Source organism: Gigantopelta aegis, chromosome 3, assembly GCF_016097555.1.
Source record: "Gigantopelta aegis isolate Gae_Host chromosome 3, Gae_host_genome, whole genome shotgun sequence".
In the NCBI taxonomy this organism is placed as follows: Eukaryota; Metazoa; Mollusca; class Gastropoda; order Neomphalida; family Peltospiridae; genus Gigantopelta; species Gigantopelta aegis.
This window is the reverse complement of record NC_054701.1, coordinates 28,889,136-28,906,904: the sequence shown is the minus strand read 5'-3', so window position 1 is coordinate 28,906,904 and position 17,769 is coordinate 28,889,136. Positions and strand designations below refer to the sequence as shown.

At 34.7% G+C, this 17,769-nt stretch overlaps 1 protein-coding gene across 1 annotated transcript in view; it reads right to left on the bottom strand.

Moving 5' to 3' along the window:
- Nucleotides 1-738: 738 nt before the first annotated feature.
- The window catches only part of LOC121368581 (NACHT domain- and WD repeat-containing protein 1-like), a 33,269-nt gene continuing 16,238 nt past the window's right edge, over nucleotides 739-17,769 (bottom strand). Inside the window, exons 15-28 of the mRNA XM_041493319.1 lie at nucleotides 16,979-17,195; nucleotides 16,592-16,748; nucleotides 15,380-15,548; nucleotides 14,806-15,171; nucleotides 13,313-13,567; nucleotides 11,712-12,006; nucleotides 10,934-11,051; nucleotides 10,030-10,192; nucleotides 9,697-9,809; nucleotides 7,902-8,151; nucleotides 5,787-5,951; nucleotides 3,863-4,026; nucleotides 3,202-3,361; nucleotides 739-2,914 (exon numbers count right to left, since the gene is read on the bottom strand). Coding sequence (XP_041349253.1) covers nucleotides 2,727-2,914; nucleotides 3,202-3,361; nucleotides 3,863-4,026; nucleotides 5,787-5,951; nucleotides 7,902-8,151; nucleotides 9,697-9,809; nucleotides 10,030-10,192; nucleotides 10,934-11,051; nucleotides 11,712-12,006; nucleotides 13,313-13,567; nucleotides 14,806-15,171; nucleotides 15,380-15,548; nucleotides 16,592-16,748; nucleotides 16,979-17,195 — 2,780 coding nt within the window. The 3' untranslated portion in view covers nucleotides 739-2,726. The remainder of the gene's footprint in view (nucleotides 2,915-3,201; nucleotides 3,362-3,862; nucleotides 4,027-5,786; nucleotides 5,952-7,901; nucleotides 8,152-9,696; nucleotides 9,810-10,029; nucleotides 10,193-10,933; nucleotides 11,052-11,711; nucleotides 12,007-13,312; nucleotides 13,568-14,805; nucleotides 15,172-15,379; nucleotides 15,549-16,591; nucleotides 16,749-16,978; nucleotides 17,196-17,769) is intronic.

Below are 17,769 nucleotides of genomic sequence, written 5' to 3'. Positions count from 1 at the left end.
GTTAGCCCCGTCCTGCGACGTCAACATCGACATTTACGTGTTCGCTGGTGCACGAATGTACCAGGGGTGGAACTTAGGAAACTGGCGGCGAGTATGGTTCAGCGACGTTTACTTCTACAGCGACGTGATGGACGACAACGTGTTTACTGACGCCGCAATGAACGTTCTGCCAACAACTGCGTCACCCAAGTTGACAGATTCGGTGGAGGGAGTGTCATGATGTGGGAAGCCATCTCATACACCGGCAGAAGTGAACTTGTATCCGTACAAGGCAAACTGATAGCTGTACGCTACCGGGATGAAATTCTTCGACGTCACATGCTTCCCGTTTTGGATCGACAGAGAGAAATCTTTCAGCAGGACAATGCCAGGCCGCATACGGCACGTGTAACAATTGATTTCCTACAGAATGAGAACATTAATGTGCTGCCATGGCCATCGAGATCACCAGATCTCAACCCCATTGAACATCTATGGGACGAACTGGACAGACGTGTACGTCAGCGTGACCCGGAGCCTCAGACGCTTTCGCAACTGTCACATGCACTGCAGGAAGAATGGGCTAGGATTCCACGTGCCCGGATTCCGAGACTCATTCAGTCTAAGCCAAGGAGATGTCACTCAGTGATTGCTGCTGCTGGTGGCCACACAAGGTACTGATTTCAGCGCCCTCGTGCGACGCTGTTTGGTGACGAAACGCCTCCACTCATGTCAAATTTGATTGTGATACGATCATAAATAACGAAATTATGCCATTTTGTATTAAAGAGATAATTCCATGAATATTTCGCACATGCGTTTCTTTTTTTGACAGAGTATATTTTAACAAGACTAAATTATATATAATATATATTATAAAATTCAACAAGCCTGAGATATTTCATGCATATATTAGGGCCTACTGATATAAAAAGCATACTAAAACATGCCTACATAGGTGCATGTGTAGGGATTTATGCAGGGGGTGGGTGGGGATGTATTTTCAAATATTGATCTACTTCATATATGGCGGAAGCTAGAAAACATTGGTGAGGCAAAGCGTCAGTTTTTATAAGCAGTTCGGGAGAATGTTTCCTCGGAACATTTTGATCTGAAATGCAATTTTCTACATTTTACTTTTACAATTCATCATGACAAATGCTGGCGGCCCACGCATTTAACATGCATTTTTAAAGATTTTTTTTTACACATGTATATACGCCAGTCTTACACGAAAGTATTGAATAAAATAGCATAATTACAAATACAAATATGATATCAAGTACATTCATGAACAAAAATCTGTTATTTTACTAGTTTAATTCCCTTGGTAATGAACACGTTTACATCATTTCTATAGGGATTTGGTGCATGCCTGAGACAGCCAGCAGGCACACCCAAAACATATGTCCTGATTCCTAAAATACAATATTTTGCATTCTACAAGTAAAAGTCATCTTGACAAATGTAGGTACAGTGAAACTTCTCTAAACCGGACCCTCAGTAAACCGGAATTCCCTCAACCCCGAACTTTTTTCACGGTCCCGCGTTTTATGCAGCTTTAACCACTGAAATAAACCCCCGAAAACCGGAAACCCCTCTACTCTGAATACCGAACGAATTTCCGGGTCCCGTTTTGTTTATTCAATACAAATTTTACCTCTGAAGACCGAACAATTAAAAACTCTGAAGGAACGTCGCCTGTCTCGACCATACCAATCAGTTGTCAAAGTCGCGGTGTTACTAACTATACCAGATGGTATGCGCATGCTCGGTGTAGCGTGTCCGGGACGTGTTTGAGCGTGTGTCGAACAATGCTCTAATTAGTCTCTGTTACCTAGATTTCGGTTAAGCCTTGTCATTCAATTAACACCTTTAATTTTGTAACGGGAATAATCATGTGCACTGTGTTTATTGGGAATGAGATTATTACCTCTTCAACAATCTACATAAAGAGTTTCCACTTTAATTTGGTTATTGTTGGTTTATAAATGTAATTTAACACACGTTTGTACCTTGGTAATATTAATAGTAAAAATAAAAAAAATGGTTATCAAGGCTGTTTCTTAAAACCTCAGTAAACCAAACACCCCTCTAAACCGAAAATTTTATGCGGTCCCAAGGGTGTTCGGTTTAGAGAAGTTTCAATGTTACTTCTTATATACAATAAATATTATAATACTACAATAAATAATAAACAATATGATTCATGTTATTCTAAATTTTACACGTTTCAGAATGGCACACGAGAACTTGTGAAGTTCAGCCAAGTTCGAATGCATGTACATCGTGAATTAAAACAAAGTAACTATTCCACATGTACAATTCACACTAGTTATCACAGTTTTGTAACAAATATATTTCACATCATATTGATAAAAAAATTAATATTTTATGTTAAAATGTATAGCCAAATTTATTTTTTATACAAAGAATATTCAACATAAGTACTATTAGTTACATGTTCTAATGTGCAAATTCCACATATTCATTTCTTCAAACATTTTCAGTATATGTTCTACACATTTTATTTGAGCAAATGTTCAAATACATATCTTGCTAATCGTCTTTAACAAGAATAAGGAGAAGTGATTTACAGATTAATGCAAAGAACTATTCATATTAATTTTCATACTTATCACAAGTCACAAAATAATCACATGTATGGACGTGAGTCTTTTTCTGCAGTGTACTGGTTGTATATCACTGTCAGACTACACACAAATATGTCCCATCACTAGTCATAATTAACGTCTCAACGAATCCCCATCTGAATCATCAGCAAAATTTAAATCATCTTCATCTTCTTCTTCATTATCATCATCATCATCATCATCATCATCAGTATCATCTTGTTCATCTTCTTCCTTGTCTAAGTCATTTGGATCATCTTGTTCATCATCTTCTTCCAGTAAGGCTAAACCAACCTCCAAAACTAAAAAACAATGAACCAGTAGTAAGATGTATCTTACGATAGGATATGGTTAATACAAAACCACTACCATTTTCTTTGGCTAAACTGAACCAGGACAATTTATATCAATTCCAGCATCTTAGCAGAAGGAATAATTATAATAAGCATTTTGAGCAACAATCTGTTCTGAACTCTTATACTCGATCATCATTATATCGAAAGAGGTCAACCAATCACTGGAACATCACCAATAGTGAGGATTCTAGAATATTGTTTTAAAAAATAATTTGTTTTGATCAATTACTTACCATCATCTCCAAATATTGCTGGAAAACTGTCCAAGTGAGAGTATCCATCTGGTTTACTGTTGGACGGTCCTCCTTTCAGTTCCCAAACTACAGGCCTCGACTGATTACGCATGAAGCCAACTACATGGTAGCCATCTTTGGTAAGCTCCACTTGATTCAGCTGAAAAAAATACATGTACAAACTCTACTTCATTTCAGTTTTACTAAAACATATTTACATGAGAATGTTAATACAGTAATTGTTTTCACGATTTTGCAGACCTTGACGTTTATTTCAATGATATCCTAATACCTAATTGCTACCAGCTGTTGAAATCTCCTAAACGTTAACAAAAGCCAATGGAACTAGAATTCTATGTAAAAAACCCCGATTATTTGACTGAAGAACCAGCTTTGGGAATCTGGTATCCCAAGCTCAATTTTGATAACCAAATCACCCCATGGAAGGTGATTTAGGTCTTTCATAATAATTTAGTTAGCAAGTTAAGAACATATTTTAGTCAAAAGCTTTGTCCATCTGACATTAGTCCTTACTTGTTGAACAATACATATATAAACACAAAACTGTAATCACCATGATTCGGAGGTTATTATTGTTCATGTACCATTTCGCAACTAATTAAAAGAGGTATAACACACAAACATATTTTCTTAACCTTACATCAGAATCTGGTGAATATGTAGCCAGTCGTTTCATATCCATGTCCAGAAGTTGTAAGGTGTTGTCTTCAACCCATGTCCCATACGTCAGAACATACGGCCTCCCAGCAACAACCCTAATCGTGGCACAACCACCGTGTCCATCAAACCTTTGCTTTGTAACACCTCTACAAATACTAACCATGATTCCACCATGTTAATGGTAGTCGATACCCTTATATTATACACATGTACACACCATACACACACACACACACACACACAGAGAACAGAGACCAGTGTTTAGAGAGCGAGATAAGATTGAGCACGGGGATAGAGAGCGCCAGCCAGCGAGGAGATAGAGACGATCGAGGCATATTCCATACGAGAGAGCAACGATCTGATCGGAGATCGAAGAGAGAATCGAGACAGTTGCACCTGTATAATTCCTTTTGCCATTGTTAAGAAGTGGCACCTACACAGCTATTAATAAACCATAAACATTGTTGTAGATATATTCATTGCCATGTTTTACCCACTCAATAGTGTATACTCGTTTTCCATTGTTCTTTCTTTTTTTTTTTTTTTTTTTTCACCCCCTTTTTCTCTTTCCCTCTTTTTTTTCATTCAATTCCCACCATCTCTATCTCGCTAGCGCTCGGCTCTTACTCGTCCTGTCACACAGGACACGACACACACAGTTATTTTTTTCTTTTCTGAGAGAGAGAGAGAGAGAGAGAGAGGAGAGAGACGAGGAGAGAGAGAGGAGATGAGAGTGACGGAGAGGAGAGATGAGAGAGCGAGCTGATTCTTCCCCTTGAGGGGTCCGGGGGACGGGGAGAGAGAGAGAGAGAGGAGAGAGAGAGAGAGAGAGGGAGACCTAGGGAAGAGCGAGGAGAGAGAAGATAGACAGTTGAACCTGTATATTATATTGGTCATTGAAGGATCATGGCAAAAGTGGCCGTTATGGGCAACAGCTATTAATAAGACGAGAAACAGTGTTAGTGGGATATAGTCAGTGCCCCAAATAGATGCAAGTGAATCAAGGCAAAAAAGAGAGAGAGAGAGAGAGAGAGAGAGAGAGAGAGAGAGAGAGAGAGAGAGAGAGAGAGAGAGAGAGAGAGAGAGAGAGAGAGAGAGAGAGAGAGAGAGAGTGTGTGTGTGTGTGTGTGTGAAAAGTGTCAAAAGAAACGAAACGAGACCATACGGTAATTAGAACTCAATTCCGTGAAATGCAAGGCAAGCTTCAACATTCAAAAATAATACACTACAGTCAAGATAATATACAACAAAGGTTTGTTTGTAAATGAAATGCAAAACTAAAGGTAAAAACACATGGCCATAGTTAGTGAGGTGTCACTTTCCATTTCAGTGTTTCGAATACCAAGTCCTCTTCCTATGTAAAACACACACTATTCTAATTTCAACCCAGAAACGTTATACTACTAACTATTTCTATGAAATGGAAAGTATGTGTACATTCCAACCAGTAAATTAAGGCACCAATCTTCATTTTCTACATTTTATCACATAAAAGATAAATATCGAGGGCTGTGAACCAGAAATGCCTATGTTCAAAATACTGTTTTCTACTGCACCCCATTCACACAAAAAACCTCGAATTTGAAAATTTGAAAAATAACAAAAGAAAGCAATGTTTTCGTTATTAAAATTGTATAACTTTGGATCATACCAACACCCCGAAACTATATGAAGTTGTGGACTAAAAATGAACATAACCTGCACTTGTTACGGTTGGAGAGACAAGGACTTGGATGTGGAGGTGAACAGTGAGAGAAGTTGAAAGATAGGAGGACTGTCCAGATCGGGAAGAAATGAGATGAAATTGAAAGGAGAGAAAGAAAAGGGGGCAGTGGGAATAAAAAAGAAACCAAATGGACATAACCAGTTCTGTTTGTCAGCCCTTAATATTTAAATGTACTCACCAGTTTTTAGATCATACATGCGGATCATTCCATCATTTAAGTTGGCCAGGACAGTGGTGTCACTCAACAACTCGAATGACTCCACACCCGTATCTACATCATTATTCTCAGCATCCTGGTATTTGTTGTAATATTCCACATCTGCCATTTCTGCTACCAGCGTTTCTGAGAATGAAAAACACAAAGTGTTCATACCAACAGCAACAACATGTTTACAACATCGAACGACTCCTGAAAGCCTGCAATATTTATTTATGGTAAACACTCGGAAGTCATTTCACAATATGATGCATCACTGACCAAAATAATGTCTGACCTAATACCCTATTTTGACCTTCTACATGCCTTTTTATCTTTTTGGTAAAAATCCGGTATATTTCAACTATGGACTGTGCTCATGACGAGTGCTCACCTTTCAGGAACACCTGATATCCACGTGATCAATGAGTGCATGTCATAACAGCTGTATATATTCCATTGAACTTTATCCTGTGTAAGTTTGGGTTTTCTAAGCTTCGGAGTGGCAGTCCTCCTGCAGACGTGGCAGGAGGGATGAAACATCCTGTTATGGATCTCCTAGGAAAGTGGCAGTCCACCTAAGATTGAGTACCTAATAGTGGATCATGGAAGCAATCACGAATTTGCTTAACATCCTTTTAACTTCCTACTAAACAGATACGATTTTGATATGGGAATATGGTTTTGTCGTTCAGATTTACATAAATCTATAAAAGAAACATGAGGAACGAATTTAGAGTAAGGTGACTACCCAGACATAGCCCAAACCCATTTTTGTTTTCATTTAGAAGCGAACTACAAACTTTTAATATTGTTTCTCTCTTATATTTAGTATATTATGGACAGCACCATTCCTGGCCCATTTTCACATAGTTTAGAGCCATCATGAATATTTCTAAATCGCAAAAACACAAAAATCTGAGAAAGTTCAACTAAAATTGATAAATGTATGATTTGTGAATCTGAAGGACTAAACCGTCATCCATAATCAAAACTGTATCTATGCACAATGCAGTCGAATGGGCATTTGGTAAAATAGTGGTTGATTCCATGAATCTTTATCTAGTGCCTCGAGGAGATCCTTTACTGAACAATACATCCTTCCTGCACTTCTCATTTCAGAGATGGATCGGGGGGGGGGGGGGGGGGGGGGGGGGGGGGGGGGGGGGGGGGGGGGGGGGGGGGGGGAGACAGGGTCCGGGCCCCCTACATTTTTCGATAGTTATAATTTTATTATATATTAATATTAATTTGTTTTTATGATCCCCCTCCAAACCTCCCCCAAAATTTCCTTAGCATTCCATCTCATGTCACTGGGGCCCCATAAATGGATTTTCTGGATCCGCCACTGCATATATAGTACCTACGGACCTGATTTACAAACTTTAAGGTATTACAATAGACTGTCAAGCCTACATTAAAGCTGTTTGTACGTTTGTACCCTTATTACAAACAATATAAATTGAAAACAATCTCGACAGATGATGCTGTCTTGGGAATCACAGGTGTTTATTGCCACACAAATAGTAAGAATGTGCGACTCTTGGTCACGTGAAGGACTGAAGTTAATTGGGATGTCCGTTGCAATTGTAGAAACAGTTTGGGTTAGCAGGACAGTTGTAAACAAGTGTTACTTCCCTCCCCCTTTTTGTTGTTTAGACTGTTGTTAATCTCTGTTATGTAATATTTAAAGAAATAATTAACAGCGATTGGTCAAGAAATAATTAACAGCATTTGGGGCGAGTTGACCTGCTTCCTTCACAAACAAGTTTACCATGTCAAAACTAACAGAACAGACATCAATGCAATAAATATAGATGTTATTAAATTATATGCATTCTACATGTATGTATTAACCCATAAAGAAGGATATCAATATAAAAACACTAAAGCTATTACACAGACCTAATAATCTCTGTTCATTAATGTTATTTATACACAGCCAGTGTAATATAATTGGTTCAAACAAAACTCGTTAAATGAAAATTAATGTAGTTATTTTCTGAAAATATGTTTAGAAAATTATCATCTGCATCACATAAAAATCTTATTTAATGTGATGCATCTAAAATAAACGATTGTGAAGTGTAAACTTACTGGTCGGGATGTTCCAAGATACTAAGACAGATTCATCACTAGAATGGTGTGTTCCCTTGGGAGGTTTGATTGCTTCGAAGATCAAATAATTTCCATCATCCGTAATTAAAGCACGATGTATGAACAGGTCATTATCACAGCCAGCTGTTTCTTTTGTTATCATGTACATTAAAGTGTATGTCTTCAGATTAAACAATACAATGGGACCTTCATCTAGTCCAATTGCAGCGAGAGTCCCTGGCTTATTAACCTACAATATGAAAGAAAAAAACAACAACGACCACATGTTTTATTAACACACAGAAACATGCTTGATAATGTGTATACCAATTGTCCTTCAATCTAATTATAATGGACGCTATGGGATGGGATATTTGTTAATAATTAATAATGGTGATGAATATCCATCGTGAATTTCAAGGCATTGTTAATTACTTTCCAAGATATCATTTGTCAACAAAGTCTGTTGAAAGACAAAATGAGAGGTGTACCACAATATTATCTATGAACAGTCTGCTGAAGTGGCAAACAGAATCAGTGATATATCACAATGTTATCTATGAACAGTATGTTGAATATGAAGACAAAGTGAGTTATGTACCACACTATTATCTATAAACAAAATTAATTTCAAAACAAGTTGATTCACGTGATGCCATCTGTCAACATATATGATATGTTGAATATGAAGACAAAGTAAGCAATGTACCACGATATCCTCTATGAACAGTGCTGAATTTGAAACAAGCTGACTCACACGATGCCATCTATCAACATAGTATGTTGAATATGAAGACAAGCTGTGTTAAAACGATATCATCTGTCAATAGCATGTTGACTTTGAAGGCAAGCTGACTTACCATCATATCAAGTATTAACAGTATGTTAATTTGAAGACAGAGTGGGCGATGTACCACGATAATATTTATCAATTTAGTCTGCTGAATTTAAAGAAGATCTGACTTGCCATAGTATCATCTATCAGCGTTTAAGAATTGTCTGTTATTTCTTTTACATTCATCGGGCTATGAACAAAACAAATCATCGCAAACTGTGTGAATAGGTGAAGTAAAAGAAATAACAGACAATACTTATATAATTGAATTTAAAACATAGTTACTACTTCATATTCCATTTTGAATTTTTGTTTTGGTTAAAACAATAACATTCAGTAAGAGAAATTAACAATATAAAATGACGTCATCAGGTATGACGTTCCCTGACGACTAATTTTTACATTCATCGAGAAATTAACAAACTCCCGTTGCTACGGCTCGATCAATGGGATGACGGTATATTGTAATGAATACAATGGAAATTTAATTATAATAATTTGAATGAATGAATGAATGAATGTTTAAAGACAAGCTGACTTTATGATATCATCTATTAACATAGTCTGTTGAATTTAAAGACAAACTTACTTACCATGACATGTCAATATAGTCAATATAAATTTGAAGATAAACCGACTTACCACAATATCATCTTTCAACTGTGTTGAATTTGAAGACAAGCTGACTTACCATGACATCATATCTATCAACATCTGTGTTAAATTTGAAGGCATGTTGATTTACGACGGTATCTATCAACATAGTGTGTTGAATTTCAAGATACGGTGACTAACCATGATATCATCTATCAAGTGAAGACAGTGTGTTGAATTTTATTATAATCTGACTTACTGTCATATAATTTTTCAACATATTCTTTTGAATTATATGATAAGTTGACCGACAGTAGTATCTATTAATATCATCTTTTGATTTTGAAGATAAGGTGAGTCACTTACCACAATGTCATCTATCAATGTAGACTGTTGTGTTTCCATCACCTTTATCGCCTTTCCACTGTTAATGCTGAGCACTTTTAGATTTTTCCGACCTCTTGTAGAACATAAAATTTCTGAAAAAAGATTCCTGTTTTGTTGACTACATTATGATGTTTAGTCAGTCATGAAATACTGACTTACATCTTAATTTCTTAAATATGGAAATAATGATAATTGAATAGTTATATGCTTATTGTCATCGTTATTTCTCATGTGCATAGTCTAAAATGTATTTAAAATATAAAAATACATTAGTTTTAAATAATTTTACACACAAAAATAATTCCACCATACCTTTGTTATGATTAATTAAACAGTAAATTCCACTTGGAGAAAGTTTCCCTTGAAAGGTCCTGATAAAGGTCATGGTCATTAGGTCAAGCAGCTTGAGTTTCCGATTTACTTGTATGATGGCGTGATGGTCTCCAAAAGGTTTGAAGTTTTGACATGCATTGCTCTGAAATAAAATACTGGTATAATACTTCAGATAATTACATCTTTTATTTAAGTAACACATGCTCAGCAAATTACATATACAAGTATTATGTAAAATAATAAAGATTTAAAATAATACCATAGGTCTACGAGATATAACATAAAAATAAGGTACAAGGAATTTGGAACTAAGATATTTTGCATACGAGTTTGCATATAGCGAATATCTGGAATTACGCACACTATTTTGCAATACATATACAATTTTGTGTGTTTTTATTTGAGGATTTATCATAAACTACTTCAATGACATTCAAAATTTGTGAGCTAATATATGGTTGGTTGTTCAGATTTACTGCAACACTTTAGTGGGATTCTGAATCTAAAAACTTACTTTTTGAAAATGATTAGACATTTCTTGGCAATCAAGGCAAGACTTTTTAGCAACAGAGAACATATTGCAGATATGTTGCGGTTTTGGGCGATATTGCATTCGAAATTGCTTGTTTGAAAAATGTTAGATAATTGCTAGGATATCGTCAAATCACTGCTTGCAGCTTTATTTATTATCACCTTATTATTATTATTATTATTATTATTATTATTATTATTATTGCATGGAAAATTATGAAAAACAGTATGATGAAGTGTTGTATTCAAATAATATTTGGAAATAAATTTTTAAAAATGGTATAAAACATGAATCTTTACACTGAAAACGGATTGATTGAAGCAGTGGAGAAAATTGCATAATACAACTTACCAGTTTAGCCTCTCTGGTCACATTAGACTTGCCTAGGTCAAACACCTGCAAGTAAAAGTTTCCAACACCTTTCCCACTTTGTAGCAGGTAGCGTGGGTTCTCCATCAATTCAATATGTCTGCAAGAATTTAAATGAATTTTAATAGAATGCGCTTGTTTGATATTGCACAGTTGTTTTTATGAAAGGGAAAATAGATTTAGAATATTACTAGATATATTATTACATTTAACTATCCTAACATATTTGGCAAATGTAGGATCAGCAACGTTCCTTATCTGAAACTCCACAAGTTGATATACCCGTAATATATTTTTTTTAAACCCGCAAATAGGCCCATTGGCAGGATTCGAACCTATTAAACCAATTCACATGGCATTTGATAGCCTGCAACGTTAACTACTCGGGCAATAAAGGTGAGGTGTGAAGAAAGTGGATTCATAAATCAAAATTCGCATCCCCCTTTATTTATTCACACTGCTTGAAGACAACTATCAGTTAAATGAAAGCCATATATATATCAGCTCTGCACGGCAATATCTTTAACACTAGTTTATACTGTAATGAAGGTTTATGTGCTTCTTCATTTTGGTTTACACAAAGTATATTCTTTCATATTTTCAGAATATTCTTACCAAATTCAGATATTTAGAAAATAACAGTCGTACCGTTATTTTAAATACATATATGCATGCCGGTTTACGTTTTCACATTAAATAATCGTAGATTATACATGTTCAAAGGTAATGTAGACGTTCAGAAGTTCTAGCAGTGTCTTACTTGAGCTGAATATCTTCTTTTGTGTTTTCCTCAGGTCCATCAGTCTGTCCTTTGTGACTATCTTCTATCTCTTCACGACTGGTGTCCCAGATTCGCACCACTCTATCATCACCAACAGTGACGACAATATGCAGGTCGGCTGTGACAACGTCTACTAAATTAACTGTATGTTGAAGAATAACAGATCGTGATCCATCTTTCAGATTCCACACAACAACCCCTCGTCTGCTTGGGAAATACAGCTCTTTACAGCTGGAGGTGAGTCGAAATTTTTCAGAAAAATCTTTTTCATAGCCTGAAACACATATTGTAATATTTTCACAATGGTTTGGTTTAACCAAAGAAAAGAAGAACAAAACCCCATACAAAATCCAACAGTAACAAGACTAAGAAGTAACAAATATCCAAAGTAAAACAAGAAGAAGAAGATGATGATTATGAGGAACATAATGTAAAGGACAACAAGGAGAATAAAAAAAGGAAAATTCATGTGCATGTAATATCTATACTCTCATAGTATAATTATGCAATATTAGACACGCCATCATCAATAATAGGAAATTACATTGTACATTATGTCCAAGACGTTTCATAAATGCAAACCATTAAATCCAGTTGTATTTGAACAATCGTGGATGCACTTTCTATATTTCATTATATTGATATCTAACATGACTATATAATATATATATCAGAGATGGGGCGATTATACTTGACAAAGTAATCGATTACGATTACTTGAGAATGTTACGATTACGATTACGATTACAGGAAAACTGAAACGATTGTGAATACATTGTCCAATAATCATGATTACAATCATGATTACATTTTCACAAATATGCACAAATAGTGAAATGATATTACCAACATGAAATTATTCACTTTATTTCACAGTAATACTGATTTCATTCATTGAATGACACAATGGATAATTTTGGATTATTTATGAAATGATTTTAAAAATATATGAACAGCAGGGAGGGAACCAAGTTTCTAAAACCAATTTTTTTAGTCTTAAATTTGGATTATTGAAGAAAAGGCACCCATAACCATATGTACAATTATTGTATCAGTGCATAAAATATATATTATTTTTGTATTATTGAACTATGCCATAATTAGTAATTGCAAACTGTCTAATCACTATTACTTGCTGCTTTGTATTCTTTGTAGAATGTATACCATTTAATTCCATCCACAAATTAAAATAAATGATTATTTTTTTCAAATCTATAAATGAAGAAATAATGAAAGAACGAAAGAAACGAACATACATAAATACATAATTAAACTGATATTTTCATACATGTACATGTATTTTATGTGCACAAATAGCTCTTGACACTTTAAAAATGACTATTATTAATCAATCGATTTTATTAACAAGTTTTTGCAGTCATGCTTTTATTAAATTGCATTATATATATATATATATATATATATATATATATATATATATATATATATATATATATATATATATATATATATATATATATATATATAGCACATAACCACATTTAGATGTGTCAAAGGCTATGCCTTAAAGCTCAGTAGACTATGTCAACAAACTGAAAACATGCATTTGAAATATTTACCTTTCCATTCATTTTTCTTCTTCATGGTTTTAATGTTATACACATTGAGATTGTTGTCATAGCAGTTTGCTATAATTAACTCCTTTCCATCAGATGTCATTGCCATGGCTTCAATAGTGTGCTGGTCATCATCACCATCCTCTGTCTTGAAAGGTAAAAATGGTTGCACCTTATGAACGAATGATTTTGTTGCTAGATCCACAACAAACGCCCAAAACTGGTCTGAATCCAAGCACACCAGGTGCTTTTCACTACCTGTGAAACACACAGTAAATATAATTCTATGACAGAAAACAGTTATAGCATAAACGGTTTCTGAGAGACAATTAATAAAGAAAGAATGGCAGCTATCATTGTTAAATATGAACAACAAAACCAAAATATATTACCAAGGCCGTAAATCTGCACATTGCAGAGTCGAATGGACATATGGCAAAATAGTGGATGATTTAATTAATCTATGTCTAGTGTCTCTTCTATAGGAGGACAACCACCCCCGATGAGTAATGAATGTGCAAGTTTCGTCGAACAAATGAAAAAAGTATGCATAATTTCAAAATATCGAATAGCATCAGCCATCATTTTGGTTAATGATTCAACGTATTTGGTAGATATAGCCTCCAAATGTTTACAATAAAACCTTTTGAATGCCATCAGAAGTAACTGGACATCATAACCCTTATGGAACAACGTCTGTGCCAGAATAATATGTCGTTGTTTGAAATCTGCATACAATGAGCAGGCCCTAAGGTATCTCAGAAGTTGTGATATGTAGACACAAAGAGCTGGATCAGAAGTTATATTGCTCGAAATAATGGGAACATTGACTATTGAAAAGTTGAAGTCATCCTTTTTGTAATACATCTTTGTTTGGAGACCAGTGTCGCTTTGAATCTCTATTGTATAGATCGATGTAGGAAACTGATTTAATACCTTCAGATGTTTCTTTTATTTCTAACGCAATCAATGGAAGCTATTATTGAATGATATAAAATCACCAATATAGCGGAAAGTAAACTTAAACATTATAGCCAGATTCCTTTGTTTTGAATTAACCACATTAGTAAGAAATTCTTATTCATATGCATAGAGAAACAAATCGGCGAGTAGTGGAGGACAGTATGTGACCATGGGGAAACTATTCAACTTCAGTAATAATGGCATACACTCATATAGGGCTGTTTTATAAAAGGCAACTGGCATATGATCGTTTCATATAGGTATGTTTTCCAACAACATATGTCAGTGTCAGCACCGAATAACCATATTGTTGTGGAGATACAAAAACATACATGTATTTCGAACAACTGCACATAAATCAATATAAGGAAACTATTGATGATAGTAGAGGTTTTTCAAGTCGTATCTACGCATCACACGACAAGATGTCTTCCACGTTCACTCACAGTCAAACCACTTTTACCTAGCGAAAATTAACATAATGCCAGTTCATGAGAATAGTACCAAACCACTAAAAATAAATCCTTCCTTACCTATACACAATCCATAGTCTCCCAAATACTGTCCTGCTTTTAACAGATTGCATTCAATTTTATGCTGCAGTTTGCCAGTCATTGCGTCATAAAATGTAACGTCCTTATCAAACACGATGCCCACCAGGGAACTGTTTTTGCCACATGGACTAAACAGCCTTTTGCCTGTGTCAGATAGATCAATGGAATAGGCCAGTACTCCTGTCTTGACATCGTAACCCAGAATGAAAAGGTTAAAATCTACTAGGAGAATTTTCCCACTGCAGCAGAAGTGGAGAGTTCCAGGGTCATCTCCTACTCCATCAGTTGACCGTACAAGCTTTCCTTCAGTTACATTCCAGAATTTGATCGATTTGTCTCCAGCACCTAGAAATAATTTCGCAGACATCATAAAATACGTTAGGACATATATTCTTTGGGATAAATTGATACTAGCACATTTCGATAACTCAGTCGAAACAAAAACACGTTTAAAATACCTCAAAATGTGAATCTACGAGCAAGGTCCGGACATTTTCATGAACATCCATTGTATTTCAATGTATGATATCCCATTTATATGTTGTACACTCACATGTTACAGCAATTTGTCCATCTGGAGACAGAGCAATACTCGTAACATCGCCTTTGTGTCCAGCAAGACAATGTACAAGTTTCCCACCAGGTGGAGTCAATATCTTTTGGTTTGGAAGGAGGTAATATGACGGTGAATTTTTGCAGTCTTCAAGAAATTGTTCTAAACCCTGAAAATAATATATATTGATATGTAATACACATCTCAAACAAATACGGTTGTCACTTTACTTTTTGCTCGTTCATTTTCAAAATAAACAAAACACATTTTGATTTGTCATTGAATATCTGAGCCTTCATCAATTATTTTAGAATAGTCTCAAAGATTATGAAAAGTAACAGGAAATATAACAAAATCAAAAAGGACGTTATCAAAGGTTACAACATCAAATAAACCTACAATAAGTTGAAGAAATTCAAGGGAGACATGCCTATTTCATTTCAGCATCTGTGAGTTAAATGTCCACTTACAAAACTTCTAATCACAAAATCATTATGTATAAGCATCATTATATTTTTCTCCTAAACATATTTATAATACATATGTAAATTAAAATCAGAAAATAATGTACTAACAATATGTAACGATAAAAGCCAATAACATAACAAAATACTATCATAGTTATTAACAACAACCCCCCCCCAACCCCCCCAACCCCCCCCAACAACAACAACAACAAAAAACCCAAAAACAAACAAACAACAAACATCCAAAATGAAAAAAAAAGAATACAAAATACAAACAACAAACAAACAACAAAACACACCAACAACAAATACAAATAAACAATGGCTTACACCTAAAAAAAAAACCATCAAGTACAATTTGTCTCATATGATTTTTTAATTATATACATTATTGCATATTAATGTTCGTGGTAGTTTGGTTAGCAACGTCCTTAATAAGTGTGCTTAAAGCCTGTCAGTTCATTAGACCGGACAGTCTACATGCCAGTTTTATAGCTAAATGAGAGCTTAAAACACATAGAAACTGGCAATACACTGATGTTATGGCAGTGGTCGTATGTAAAGCCATACCTTCTGAAAGGTTTAGTTTAATACATCATTATTGAATATTTGATTTTAATATAAATGTAGTTAATACCTTAGAATTGTATATTTTTACGAGAACTTGTGATGGAAGTTCATACCTTCTGAAAGGTTTAATACATCATTATTGAATATTTGATTTTAATATAAATGTAGTTAATACCTTAGGATTGTATATTCTTCCGAGAACTTGTGATGGAAGTTCATCTGGGTTAGAAATCAGTGCATCCTGAGAAAGCTGAAGTGTTTCTGTCAGTGTTTTCAGTTCTGGATCATTAGGCAAGACTTTGCGAGCTTCAGAAAAGTCATCTAGAACTTGTCTGAAATTCAATATTTAGTGTTACAAACATCATTTCTGACAGTCTTAACATACCACAGTACTTTAACTGGATAACAAAAGGTTAGTATAAACAAGCTCTTCACTGCTTCAATAATAACATTGTCAAGACATCTTTGCAATGATTAATACAATGTCATGTATCTTGATAAAATATTTCTCTTGACCCATGTAATGCTGAATATTATTATACTCTAAATGTTAAATTCTTACCTTAAACCTATAGCATGTAGTTTTGCAAAAATGAAATCAAAGCTTGAAAGACATTCTGTTTTAAGTTCTTCCATCTGTCTTGCTTCAAGCCGGTGGTATGGCAGATTGGTTAGTTTCCTCAAGTTGTAAGCACTGCCAAATTTGAGTGGCTGTAATGTCACGTGACGGTCAGCTTTACTTTCATTTCCTTCGTTGTCTTTGTAAGCCTTACGTTTTCCTGTGGCATTGGAAATGTTAAATTTTAGAAACATTAAATATAAAACCATAATAAATGTAGTTACTAAATTAGTAATGGTCAAAAAATATCCCCAGTATATCATCATTGTAGTGGAAAAATTAAAAATAACTTTTACATAAAATGTATTCATATTAGAAAATAAATACCAAAATATGGAGCACAATTTTATACATAGAGATATTAATTGCTGTAATGCTACAAGCTCATATTATTCTTAAATATGGTTACCTAATAATTGTTTCGTTACATAATGCCATCAGTAAAGTGTCTACATTCATGTTTTCTTTATTTCAGTGGAAATTTATAGGCACTTACATTTGCTGCAAAATATTTTAAACTGATGAGCTTTGTTTGACATCATCAAATCATGTGACGTAACGTCTTCCCATACATACGATTTGTGTCGCTACGACAAATTGCAGACAGACAGGTCGGTGTGAATAAAATCACATAATGAGAACGCCGCTTTACCAAATGATGTCATTTACCAAAATGACGTCATGTTCTGACTAGTCAGTTTAGCTATTTATCAATGAAACTTTGCATTCCTACG